The sequence below is a fragment of the Hyposmocoma kahamanoa genome, unplaced genomic scaffold, assembly GCF_003589595.1.
Source record: "Hyposmocoma kahamanoa isolate Upper Pololo Valley unplaced genomic scaffold, ASM358959v1 228, whole genome shotgun sequence".
In the NCBI taxonomy this organism is placed as follows: domain Eukaryota; kingdom Metazoa; phylum Arthropoda; class Insecta; order Lepidoptera; family Cosmopterigidae; genus Hyposmocoma; species Hyposmocoma kahamanoa.
This window is the reverse complement of record NW_020653747.1, coordinates 1,025,650-1,040,381: the sequence shown is the minus strand read 5'-3', so window position 1 is coordinate 1,040,381 and position 14,732 is coordinate 1,025,650. Positions and strand designations below refer to the sequence as shown.

General features: G+C 37.1%; 1 protein-coding gene across 2 annotated transcripts in view; it reads right to left on the bottom strand.

The window, feature by feature from the left end:
- The window catches only part of LOC113228352 (scavenger receptor class B member 1), a 127,192-nt gene that overhangs the window by 6,171 nt on the left and 106,289 nt on the right, over window positions 1-14,732 (bottom strand). For both annotated transcript variants that reach the window (XM_026461617.1, XM_026461618.1), the window contains exons 5-6: window positions 4,496-4,702; window positions 3,609-3,835 (exon numbers count right to left, since the gene is read on the bottom strand). In XM_026461617.1, coding sequence (XP_026317402.1) covers window positions 3,609-3,835; window positions 4,496-4,702 — 434 coding nt within the window. The remainder of the gene's footprint in view (window positions 1-3,608; window positions 3,836-4,495; window positions 4,703-14,732) is intronic.

Here is a 14,732-nt window from a genome sequence, read left to right as displayed (position 1 = left end):
TGTGTGTGTGTGTGTGTGTGTGTGTGTGTGTGTGTGTGTGTGTGTGTAAGAGCGAAAAAAAAATTGCGGAGTAGAGTCCACTTAAAAGTATTGTATAGGTATATAAACAATTTAGGTAAAGTAGTTTATTCATAATTAATTGATACTAGTCTAACTAGAAGTTATTATTTTTCAGTTCTTATTACCGTAGGTAGCTGAAATAGGTAGGTTCACCTACGTGAATTTGATAAAGATTTCGAGAATAATTTGCTACGCAAAACTGATGTATGCGATATCAACCAGCTACCCATGCCTCGATCATACCAAAACACAACAAAAGTGAACGTGTTTCCAACAATGCACCGCGTGGGACAATGCTTATATTGTTTCGGCTGCTTGTTACACCGTCACATCGATAATGACGTGATCTGTTCCCGTAATGTCGAGCTACGTAAAAAAAATCTCTCCCCTTGCCTCCTTGAAACGTTTTTATACAAAAAACCAACCTCAAAAGTTCGTGGAATTGAATCTATTTGACAGCTTTTATTGAAATCGGTTACCGGAAAGTGCGTGAAACCGAATTCATACCCTAGTTTGCCACCATTAGAGGCGGAATATTTTCTTCTCTTTTCAAGAAAAAAAAAAGAATCATCAAAATCAGTTCACAAATGCCGGAGTAATTCGTAACATACTCACAACCAATAAATATAATCTAATTAAGAACCTCCTTCTTTTTAAAAGTCGGTTAAAAAGGACATGATGTCAGGTCTAATAAAATAATAAATAAATATTAGACAACATCACATCAACAATACGTCGCTCTGATCCCAAAAAAACAAATAAAGTACTTGTGTTATGGAAATCGGAAACAACGGCGGTACCTACCACAAACGACCAGACCCGACACAAAGAACCCGGAACCTCAGAGATGGCGATACCATGAAAACCGGTGTGCAAGGCTTCGAGAGCCACGGAGTTGCCATGAAGGGTGCTGAAGAAACGACAGGTACGTAAGACTCGTCCACTTTGTCTCAGGGTGATAGGTGCAATGGCATTGCCCATTAGATTCCTTGCTAAATCTTATATAAGCGACAGTCGTTTACGAGATATACGTCTCGTCACTTGATGAGCGTAAAAATAGATAATGCTTGCTGCAGGAATAATACTAGCGTAAAAATAAATTAATTGTGTGAATAAGAAGTTTTCAAACTTGAAAACAAAAGATTGTGACTGACATTACATATGTTCGAAGCGGGAGAGACTTGACTAAACGAGCGTAGTCACGAGCCTCTATTCCCACCTGTTCTGTTGAGTAGTTCTGTCGGCAGAACTATTGGGATTTTTTTACCATTAGTTCTGTGATTTATAAGACTATGCTTTACACCCTGCTTCAATCTCAGATATTCCCACCTGTTCTGTTGAGTAGTTCTGTTGGCAGAACTACTGGAATTTATTTTACCATTAGTTCTGTTCACAAAATAATTCCCACCGGTTCCGTTGAATAGTTCTGTCGGCAGAACTATTGGGATTTTTTAAATACCATTAGTTCTGTTCACGAACAAACTACTTCTCTATGCAGTCGAGGGGGAAAAATTTCTGGAAGGAGGCAAAGATTACCCTTGCTGATCAGTAGTTCAGGGGGCGTACCATACCTTTCCGAAAACAATCTTATTTCAATAATGTAAGGTTAAAAAGGTACGCTTGTTATAAATATTACTCATATTCGTGCCATGACGAACCTGTCAACCAAGCAATGTATTATTACAAAAGTGACTGAAAGAACGAATGATTACCCAATATTGTCTATTCCTTACTAAAAATAGGAAAGAGATAACGCTATGTGAACTATATAATGCCATCTCTTTCTTTTTTGATGTTCCGAATTGTCTTATCGTCGATAATGTTTAAGTACTTAATGTTATTTACATTCAGAGAATTTTGACCGTTAAAAAAATAAAAGTATGTAATAAAAAAATCCATTAAAATTACGTTGTTTTCAATAATTATTCCGCATTTTCATGAAGAAAAATAAATAAAACAAGCTGAGTCTTGATAGTCACGTTGTGAATTCGGAACTATAGTCTAGTGTCAACTGTTAGTTTCGCCAAGGAGCACATAGATGGCGCTGTTATAATTTTACGAAATAAACAATCAATATTAAGAGAATAAAACTGAAAATAATATTGCTTCCATTGCATCCGTGTGACTATTTTAAGATTTAAATTTGACATTAGAGCAATATTACTTTAATGTCAAATTCACGTCATAGTACGAACTGAGTGAATGAATAGTCACAAAGCTGCCAATGAAACATCATAGTTTTAACATTACAATAAGCTTACTTTAAGCCCGTTATGGTACGAAAAGTCAATGCAAGGTTAAAGTAATATTGTTTTGTGAGGTTGTGGTGGGCCCCCAGTACATGGTACAAAGCAATACCACTTTTTTAGTATATATAGGTACATTGTATCAATGTATAGACGTTCCAATGATATCCCTAGGTAGAGTAAAGAAATTACCCTAGATTTCGAAGACTTTTAATGTACCCCCAAAGTGCAGGTTTACCTTTACAACGTGTGACTTACGAAATATGAAGTACAAGAAAAGTGGAAGACTGCACTACCGCCACATTTCGTCGTTCGAAATAAATCAGAATGAATTTGTTTTCCGATAAAAATCGCCAACCTTTCCAACGGACATAAAGCCAATCAATTTACACAGTGTGTTAACATGTAGCATTTGTAATCTCCGGTGTGACACCCGGCGAGACTAAACAAGCGCGCTTTCTGTCAACTCGGGTTGCATAACATGTGAACCCATTGTCTTCTTCCCGTATTGTATTGGTAAACAGTAACGCTGAGGTACTTGGACCCAGTTTATAAGAAGCGAAGTTTGTATTACATGATGACAGGCTCGTTTACCAATCGCAGATAGATCTTGCATAACTAAACTGTACATAATTTGAATGTATTCAGTGGTCAGGCTTCCCTGCTAGAAACCAAAATCGAGCCATCTACTCAGCTGGCAAGCGTTCTCAAATAAGCGTTAAACTTATTATGATATACCAAAAAGTTAGTAGGCTCCTGAAGGTTAATGTTTCTTCAAATAGCATATTTACTACATGTGACAAATCAGAGAGATCAGAGCCTTCTACTTGCTACGATTGAGACACACAGCCAGTGACTGTGTGACCCTAGGGTATTTCCATCGGAGTAGAGACCCTACCTTTCTACCCCGACGGAAAAAGAACGTGAATTGTATGTACGTAATAAAGCTTAGGTCTCATAAGGCTGATTGTTCTTTAAAAAGCTTTCAACAGTCCTACTATCGCGTCACTTATCTGTTGTGCCGCTTTATTGGTAGAAATTGACTACATATAAAATTACAAAAAATACAATAGCCTCGTTTTAACACTTATCAAGAAAAAAACAGGTTTCCTAAAATTCTTGAACTGGGATCATGTATTTTTTGGTAAGTGTCCAGCAAGGCAGTATTTTATGTCCTTAATTTTTTTTACCTTTACACTGAATAATAAGATACATATATGGTTGATAGTCAAGTGTTTTATCTGTTTTGGAAGACAGACATAGAAAGATGTATATTGCGCAAAAATTAAATATAAAACTTACTTCAAAGGCAGCAACCGACAAAGATCCTTATCGTAAACGGACAGCGTATCATTTCGAGTGATATGAGGCGGGAATATAGACCCGTCTGATCCCGCGATACTGTTGCACTGATCGGTCGTCCAGTGGGGAAGTTTGTCCCGCATGTTGTACCTTTCGATGATCCCGTACTCGGCCATGTCCCTGACTCCCGTGAACATCGTTACTACGTCTGGGGAGGTGGCGTTTTTCTGGAAAAGAACAAGACATTTTTACATTAATTGTGGGTCTTTCTTATTGTATCGGTGGCATAGACTTGCAACCCAGATCTATGGAACATGTTTGCCATCATGGTGAGAGGATTTGCCAATTGACTTAAGGTTCTTACCGAATGTTGCCCAGGCTACCGGGAAGGGAAAACCTACAGAGAAAGTGAATACGTCCTTACGAGGAGGCTCCGTTCGTGCATCCAATTATGTGTAATACAGGAGCATGAAAGTAGGGCGGTAATGGAAGAAGATAATAACGCACACACTGTGTATGCTTATTATTTATAATTTTTAGTCCAGGATGAATGAGGATGATGGAGAATGAGGATAGAAACCTTTTAATCTAGCTGATTATTCTGACCCATCCCTGCTATATCCGTATGAGACGACAGCTGATTGCTTTTTAAAATAACTACACAAGTTTTTTACTAGTAAATAGATTATATAGATGTAAAAACATTAGACGAGACTGGATGTTGATGAGACTGCAATAGACGGAACAAATTGGAGAAGGTCAGTTCAGGAAGTGATTCCTCGTAGACTATTATGATGATGGAGGTAGTAGTTGCAATTTTACATTGCTTAATTGCGCAATGCCGAACACACATGTACCTAAACCATTGTAGAAACGGTTTAACGTACCCCATAAAACAATCCAAATTCATTATACGGTAGCGTCTGGTCCTTCGGCACGACGTCCCTTGCTAGCTTTAGAAGCGGATCATCATAGCCCCAGAGGAGTTGTCCTACTGATACTTCTACGAAAGGTTTAATTTTGAGGATGTCCATTATAGATGCCATCGCCAGACGGAGGAACCGCGCAGCGTTTTTCGATTGGGATGTTGCACTCTGGAAAAGAAGGGAATACATAAGGTTAATAACTTGTCAATATGTCAATAGTGAACCATTAAATGGTGTAATGAAAAAAAAACCGTAACGTGTTTTCGGACAAACAAAACAAAATCTGTTCAATAAAAATCTAAAGGTTTTCGGAGAAACAAAATTCTGTAAATCATATTTCTAGCTTGTGATAGGTAACCGGTTATATTAGATAGATAGATAATAATCTCAGTACAGAGTACTAAAAAAACCGACCTCAAAAGTACGTGGAAATATATCTATTTGCCAAGTTTTATTGAAATCGGTTACCAGAAAGTGCGCAAGCCCGAATTCATTTTCGGTTCTCACTACTCAAAGTATATTGAGAGAAAAACGCCTTGAATTGGAGAATAGCAAAATCAACCATTAAAATAATTGCTCCTAATAGTAAAATTTAGACGCTATTTATAAAAATGAATTTTCATTCGTGAACAGCCACCCTTAGAGGTGGATGATTTTCTTCAAAATGAAATGGCACCACTATGGAGGTACCCTCTTTCCAACAAAAAAAGAATCATGAAAATCGGTTCACAAATACCGGAGTTATCGCGTAACATCCATACAAAAAAAAAAGGTGCGGTCGAATTGAAAACCTCCTCCTTTTTTTGAAGATAGATGAGACTAAAAGAACAAAATGTCACGGTGGATTCTAGGAGATAAAATTGTAAGGAGTTAAGAGACTGCGTATTAGAAAAAGCTTTAGCTATACATCTCACAAAATTCAAACCGTATAATCGTGGACCACTAACACAAGAGGATTGCTAATTTTCACATTCACAAGTCGTAATTCCTCAAAATTCTGTCTTATTATATTAAATATTTGTAATAAATGGCTCTGATCGATAGTCTGAAAGCGGTGTAATGTACTATGTAAATACGGAAGTAGCGACTCTAAAGTAAAAAATGTTAATATCCAGTTCAAGTCGAAACCAAAATATTTATAAATTTGAGATTAACTTGAAGTGCAATTTAATTGTTAAATGTCTCAACCTCGCGTAGCTATAAAAAAAATAAACCTTGTAAGGTCATGTGCGCTTGTAGTTGGTTCAAGTGAAATTTTATAAAGTACAGTCGCTGAAGATGATTTGTTTACTATTATCAAAATCCAATATTTCTATTAATGTAATATTGGATTGGTATAAAGTGTTTATTCAATGAATACTGAAACAAAAGTAATATACCAGAGAAGTACATTGGTATGATCTCAATGCGGAGCACTAAAAAAACCGACCTCAAAAGTTCGTGCAATCACTATTACGTTTCAATAGGTTTATTGAAATCGGTTACCGAAAAGTGCGCGAAACCGGATTAAACCCCCTTAAAAAAAGGAATATTTTCTTCAATTTAAATGGTACTACTGAGGTACCTACTTTCCAACAATGAAAAGAATCTTCAAAATAGGTTTACAAATGCAGATGAGTTATCGCGTAACATACACACAAAAAAAAATTAAAAAGCAATCGAATTGAGAACCTCCCCCTTTTTTTGAAGTCGGTAAAAAATAACCGCGTTTTCGCCTGTAGATTGATGATAGATGTTTTAAAATATTTCTAATAATCTTGTGTGGCGTGTGCACAACTCACGAAAATTTTATCGGGTGAATAATAATTGAAAGCTAGGGTTATTAGTAGAATACTAACAACCCCGTTGTAACTATAATTACTAACATAATAAACAACAATTTTTGCTCCGAGATTTTAAAAAAACTAAATTTTCTATCTGTCTCGGGTTTGGGTGTTTGTGGTAATGTCGTTGTTTTCGAATTCCGTAACACGTGTTATGGAAATTAAGCACGTTGTCTCACATTTATTCTAATATCTATCGGATTCACTCGTCCCAAATGACCGGTCGATGTGGGGTACAGCTCGTAGAGCGAATTTTAAAAAAATTACAAAAAATGTACGAATTTAATTTCCACGACTGTACTAGGAAGTTAAATATGCTTAATTTGAGGAATTATAATTTTATCAGCCTCCAAAAATAAGGAAATGCATAAAATTGTGTGTTAAACTTAAAAAAAAGACTGAGCGACGCTTCAAGAGAAACCGGAAGTTACGATTTATTGATTGCAATATTGTCAAGGAAAATTTCTGAAAGAATTAAAAAAATGTAATGCAACTTAGGGTGGTAATAAAAGCTCCTCAAACTCAATAAAAATTTATCTTATTCGAAATTGTATATTATTGCGTTACATTGGTATATTAAATTACCGAAAACTTCATAAAAATTATTTTATTTAAATTTGCATTTAAAAAAAATCTCTTAAAATTTCTATTCTGTTCTATTCTAACCAGTAATATAAATTAAGCTCGTTCTCACAGTGTGGTAAAAACGTTTATTGTAAAAGACAATTATTTTTTTGGTAAGTAAGAACTCCTTTGGGAAGTTTAGTATATATCCATTGACTTACAAATAAATGGACGACCACGAAAAAAATGTCCCAAGTCAACCTATTTAAGCGTAGTGACATGTAAAGGAATATGAAAAAGCTAAAACGTTGAATTTAAATTGTAATGTCATCGCAGTAGGGTCTAATTTTGCTTGCTTCGCTGTCAGTCGAACAAACGAAGACTAAAGCGTGAATGACGCTCTGTATACGATTTTAACGCCCTATAAGTTCGGACATTTTTTAGCGCGGACCCGACATCCATATAATTGTAAGTCAATGTATATATCCCCATAGTCTAATTTATTGTTAATACAATTGTAATTTTAATACGCTTCTGATTGCCTGTTAAATATGATCAATTTAGTGCCTGTATTAATTCTAAGGCTACTTAGTTAGTACTACAGTTAGGCTTAACTTAGTATTACAGTAAGGCTCGCAGTAATTTCATTGTTTAGCAGTGGAGTTCCTTGTGAAAGGGTTGGTCCACGGAAATACTGCCACTTTACTTATTTCTGCCGACAAGCACTAATGTGAGCATTACTGCGTTCCGGTTTTGAAGGGTAAAGGTGCTGGTGAAATTATAGGCACATGAGACTTGTCAGCTTATGTCTCGCAAGGTGAGAGTGCCCCTGAGACCTTTGCGGTTTATATCTATCTTTGGAATTTGTCCTATAACAAACGCCTGTTGTAAGAGTGTTTGTTTGGATATGAGATAAATGATCATAATAGGAATATTTCTCCGCAAAAGTGGGTATAAAAAAGTGTGGGTGGGGTAAGTACGATTTTGTATTTACTTTGATGTGGGGTTTACACAAACTACATAAGCAATTACAACTAATGTTATCAGAAAACGCGCGCAGTGTAACCGCCTTGCACAGGCGAGGATTTCGGACGAATTCGTCCGAACACACGTTCGTCAGTACTCGCGTGCCTAGTAACTGTGGCCTAAGCCGATCGGAAAGAGCTTTACGTCATTGCAATAAGAGGGGGAAAAGTAGTTACTTGTTTCGCTTTTGCTCGGACAGCATGAAGCAGACTAACAATGGCCATAAAATGTGTAATAAACTACTAGAACAATTAAGAAACACCGTAGACGTTATAGATTTTAATAATTAGTTTGAAGAGCTACTGATTACCGTAAAGTTGCCTGCTTATCGGTATTCTACAGGATATATCACGGAGAGTGTGCGATGGAATTGCATAATTTGATTCCGCCTCCCCCTTTCCATCATCGGGGGACTAGACGTGGGCTGGGGTTCCACCCCTATGTTGTGGATAATCCCCGGATTCGCACGAAGCGTTCCGCTTCCACATTTGTATAGCGAGCGTCTAGAGCGGAATTCCCTGCCTGCAGACTTGTTCCCCGGACGCTATAACTTGGACCTTTTCAAGGCGAGAGTGAATAGGCATTATTTAGGTGTGAATCGACGACCTCATCGTCACTTTCCATCATGTTAGATGGAGGTCAAATACGCACTTATTTATTTGTATAAAAAAAGTGACTCTTATATTAAAATTTACATAAAATGGTTCAACGCCATCTAGCGGATTTGGATGGGACTATAAAGTGGTGATTGTTGGTTATGGCAATCCTATTGCATAAAATAACTTCATTACAGTTCGTTTATTATATTTTTTCTAAGTAAACGGTATAAGAACAGGTCGTTGTATGTGTTTGGTACCGTTTCGACTGTGTGTCACCCACACCCGCCCACGAATCGGTTGTAACGGACCGATGACCGTTATACGTCCAAAATAGTATCTCCTTGTACGGCTTTGATGACGTATATTTGAATGAGACGAAACTTTAAGACAAAATATGAATTAATCATTATAATTGGCAGAATTTTAACATACGTTACTAATGCGAATTAATTTATTTAGGTATTTGTCAGATTTAGGAGTATTTAGGAGTAGTTGTTGATACACAGTAGCAATACAGCTGTGAATGAGTTGGTCCAGGGAAGGACAGTCATCGGAGAGTTGGTCGCAGGAAAGCTATGGCTCTGCAACAGCCGACATAGGTGAGTAACGGGTGGCGAAAGCCCCCGTGACATGGGTCCATGAGCCGCAGACTTCACGTGTTCCACGTCTGCCTTTCAAGATTGTTGACGGGGCAGACAAAAACTCTTCCCGAAAAGCAGCAGTTACTAACAGTAGAGCTCCTTGTGAAAGAGTTTGTCCAGAGAAGTACTGCCACCTTATCTATATTTGCCGCCAAGCAGTAATGTCAGCATTACTGGCACATGGGACTTGTCCACGTATGTCTCAGGGTGACGGGCGCAGCGGCAGTGCCCCTCAGATCTTTGCGATTTAAAATTCTGAGTGGCACTGTAATTGTCATGGACAGGCGTGTAACTTACCATCAGGCGCACGACTTGTTCGTGCAGTCACTAGATATTACAAAAAAAGCAACATGTGGTTCGGCGCCCAGTTGGACCCATCACTGTCGGATCGCAGAAGAATCTGTAAGTGTCCCCGTAAGTCCGACATGGTGAGCAGATCGAACACCGTCAGGTTTTAGTCGGTAGGAGTCTAAGATAACCCTCCCCCGGTGGTGGGTACCCATTAGGATTTCCTGACGTTAAAAAAAGGAAGTACAGCCAGCTTATCTATTTCTACCGCCAAGCAGTAATTTGAGCACAACTGAGTTTCGGTTTTAGAGGGTAAAGGTGCTAGTAGAACTTCCTACTGCTAGAAGACCTCTTTTACAAAGAGCGCTAGTTTTCAGTGCATGTTACAAGAATACTCGCAATATTTGTAAACCGATTTTGATGATTCTTTTTTTGTTGTAAAGAGGATACCTCGGTATTGGTCCCATTTAAATTTTAAGAAAATATTCCACATCTAAGGGTGGCAAACTAGGGGATGAATCGGTTTCGCGCACTTCCCGGTAACCGATTTCAATAACACTTGGCAAATAGATGTGATGTTTGAGTTAATAATTGGGCACATTTACAGGTAGTGCAATTAGAATTAAAAGTATTTTTAAGTCTTCATTATTCCCTAGAATTATTGTGTCTATCACTGGCTGTCCTTAAATAAATAAATAAATAAATAACTATAACAAACCAGTGGAGTAATTTCATAAAAAATAAGTTAATATAATTCAATACATATTGAATTACAGATAATAGCGACATCTCTAGCCAGGGCCAGGGCTGTTACTTAACTGGGTGACGAAATACTTTCATAGATTTCTCATAGATGGCGCTACGGCTAAAAAGTCGCTGAAAAACCAAATGCAAAGATACGACAACAAGCACAGAAGAATTCGTGACGTCCGCTGGTTCGTTCCGTGGCTTAGTTGGTAAAGCGTCTGGCACGCTAGAAGACGTCCGTCGTTTCGAATCCGGCCGGGTCGAAAGAATTTTTTCTGAGTGTTCGATCTTTTAATAAAAAGAAAGAAATTACTGCACTAGTTTGTTATAATTATTAATAAATAATTATAACAAACTAGTGCAGTAATTTCACAAAAAAATAATTGAAGCTAGTTTTCAACGATTTTCAGCAGTAGCGCCTTATCTATGAAAATATTTTGTCACCCGTATGTTAGATACTCTAAAGTATATATAATATTTTCAAGTTTTTATGCTAGAACCAAACCGAAAACAATATTGATAACCTAGGAACAAAAATCGTGTTGCATGATGTTATTTATTAACTATTCCTATCTTTGTTCCAAATAATCCAGTTGTAATACATTCGTTTCGTAAGTATGTATGAGATGTTTGTATGAGTATGTATGGGTGTGGATGTCTTTGTTAGCTGCACAGTTGACCGGTCATTCAACCGTAGCACAACGGAGATTGAAACGCAGGTTTAGAGATAGAATATTTCTGGGCTATGCTTTTAATGTACAACATATGAAAGGAGTATTATGGCCTCAACACTATTATAGAGGTAGGTACTTATTATGAAACATAATTAGATGTCAAAAATGTAAACAAATAAATGTCATTGTCCAAGTTTTTAACAAAATGGGAAAAAGAAGAGATTCTCATTATTTAACAATTTTGAAACAGCGAATGGGTTTCGAAATAGATGCCCTTTGAATATCGGGCTGACTCGTGTAAAACGTTTAGGTCTTAAAACTAGGTATTGGAGCGCCAGTCCAGAAATTAGGAGAGGCGGAGGGCAGCCCCTAGCGTCCCACAATCCGCGCACTGAAAATTTACATATATAATTTTTTCATAACATCAAGTGACGGGACGAACAAGCTACACGCCTGTCCATAACAGTTACAGTGCCACTCAGAGCTTTAAAGTGCAAAGATCTGAGGGGCACTGCCACTGCGCCCGTCACCCTGAGACATAAGTTGGCAAGTCCCATGTGCCTGTAATTTCACCAGCACCCTTACCCTTCAAAACTGGAACACCTTTAAATTAAGATATGTCTGCTCTTAAAGCTGTGACCATGGAGCGTGCAACCGTTCCGAAATATCGGGAAAATAAAAAGAAGTCATACCGTGGTAAGAACCCTGATATTAGTGATAATCATTTAAACGTAAATGATTTATAACCGACTTTAAAAAAGGAAGAGGTTCTCAATTCGAATGTATTTTTTTGTAACGTTAATTTACGCGATTACTTTGTGAACCGACTTTGATGATTCTTCTATTTTATAAATTCTAGATTCTTCTATTTGCCAAGTTGCGGACTGACGGCTTCCATGCGATAATTCGAAAGAAAGTAGCGTCGCTGATGTTCAGAGTGCGCGGCAGCTCCAATGCCATCATGAGGGTGGTGGGGTGTAAGTTCGAGTGTAAAATAGCCTGCCACTGGACGACATTGTTAATTAGTTAAATTTAGTGACAAATGTACTTGATAATATTTAATACTAACATAGACTAAGTTGAAAGCGTACTAACATATTATGGAAATTATTTTCTGAAATAAAAAATATTGAATTGAATCGAATTGAATAAAGCGGGTAATTTGAAGGAAATATTCCACCTCTAAGGGTAGCAAACTAGCAAACTACGGGATGAATCCGTTGTCGCGCGCTTTCCGGTAACCGATTTAATGAAAACTTGGCAAATAGTTGCAACTCCACGAACTTTTGAAGTCGGGTTTTTTAATAAAAATAGTTTTCATTATTAGAAGTAGACCTATACCCAGAAGTAGGTGAACTCGGGCCGTGATTGATGCGGTACGTACGCATGTCAATTCTTTTTCTAAACATTTCTTAATCTAAAGAATCACAGCCGATATCTTGATGTTGGCTACCATACGCAACTACGCTGACCCAAAATTTAAAGGTCAAGCTCCTAACCGACAAAAGGCATAATTTTGTTTTACGCAACGCAATTGCTCAACAATATTTGTAGATTATGATTCTTTTAAATAGTTTCGTGCTGCGCCACATTAGTATAAACTGTTAGATTTTTTTTTGTTGGAACCCGTAACTTACGTCATATACATTTTGCGTTTAAAAATTCAGAACCTTACGATGACTCGGTTGTCGACCAATTCGATTTAATATATTATTATTAATTAAATTTTTATTGAATTGATATTCAATTATTTTTTGTGAAATTACTCCACTAGTTTGTTTTAATTATTAATACAAAGATCGAACACTCAGAAAAAACACTCAGAAAAAATTCCTTCGATCCGGTCGGATTCGAACCGACGTCTTCTTGCATACCGTGCCAGACGCTATACCAACTAATATAATACATATAATATTTATTGACTGCCTCCGTGGCCGAACGGTTACCGTGTCGGACTGCCACGCAGAGGTCCCAGGTTCGATTCCCGGACCGGGCATTTATTTCTCTCGTGAGTTTGAGTGTAATTTGTGGTTGTCTATTTGTGTGTCCATGACACCCGCGACACAGGGTTTCCTTTTCTTCTTTTTTTCAGTGTGGGGCTATGTTGGGTGTGTGCGTTAATATTAAAAAAAATGTATAATAAGTATATATAATTAAAATTTTAATGAATTTATATTCAATTATCTTTTGTGAAATTACTCCACTAGTTTGTTATAATTATTAACACAAAGATCGAACACTCAGAGAAAAATTCTTTGATTCGGTCGGATTCGAACCGACGTCTTCTAGCAAACCGTGCCAGAGGTACTAACCCACGGAACGAACCAACGGACCTCACGAATTATTCTATGTGCTTGCGTCGTGTCTTTGTACTTGGTCTTTCAACGACTTTCTAGTCGTAGCGCCATCTATGAGAAATCTATTACAGATTTATCACCCAGTTAGTACCTTTACAGCTACCAGTCCTGGCGAGAGATGTCGCTATTCACTGTATTAATTAAATTTTTATTGAATTGATATTCAATTATTTTCGTATTTTCGTATAATCGACCGATTTCTTTTCATTTTTATTCACAACATCTGAATCGAACGTCAAACTGTTGTATTCGAAACCGAACCGAAATGTCGTCACACCCGTACGATTACTCGAGCTTCTGGATCGGCAAAGGCTACAAACGTTATTCAGAACACTGTCATCGAATTAAAGTTACCGAACGTCCTATTGTTTACAAAGCAAAAATGTAATATGGAAATCTCTTGTTATTTGAAATAAAGTCTGCATTTAGTTTAATAATATTAATGTATTTTAATGCAGGACTAATGCATTCCTATATTTTAGGCCTTTAAAGTCTAAAAAATGTACATAAAAGAATTTTCATTTTTTAACCGACTTCAAAACAAGGAGGAGGTTCTCTATTCGTCTGTATTTTTTTTTTGTATGTATGTTACGTGATAACTCCGCCATTTGTGAACCAATTTTGGTTATTCTTTTTTTGTTGGAAAGATGTTACCTCAGATGTGGCCCCATTTAAATTTCAAGAAAATATTCCACCTCTAAGGGTGGCAAACTATGGGATGAATGACTTTTGAGGTCGGTTTTTTTAACCGGAGGTTGGGTTATTTAAAATTTTCTTACAATCTATTTCACCGACTAACTTCGTAAACGCTGTTGGATACTGATATCGTATCTTTATTGTATTGTTCTGAATAGCTCAGAAAGCGCTCTTCGATTAGCGAACGATGTCCAATCGAACGACTCGGTTAAAATATCGAAGAGCACTGAATCGGACCCAATTCTGCTAAATTTAAATCAACTCAGTTGTGTGTCGATAGAATATCATCTTTCTTCTTCTTTGTTTTGGTAATCTGCTAGAAGCTAAGAGTAGTGGCTTTTCAGTGATTAGCCATCGAAATATCAGAGTATCTTTGAGAGATAAGTTTAAGGAAATTAACATTCTTACATCAGCGTCATGATACATTTATGAAAACGTAATTTATGTTAAGAGGAATAGTAATTTCTTTATGAAAAATAGTGACAGACATAATATTAATACGAGGAATAAAAGGATCTCTAGCTGTTCTTGATAGTCGTCTTCACAAAGTCACAAATTCATTTAAGCGGCAAGTTTAGTGAAACAAATACTTTATACACAATGTCCTGTTAAGACTCTAGTGAGCATTGTGATATCTTTCCTGTCCAATGACAAAGCTTTTCTACAGTGTTTGGCACTGTAGGCAGCAATTAGGGCTTTTAAATGCTCGAGGCCTTTATTCTGTAGCCACACTTCTCGGGAGACGTATGCTCTCGTTCAGCAGAGTGAGCTTTGCCAGGCTTT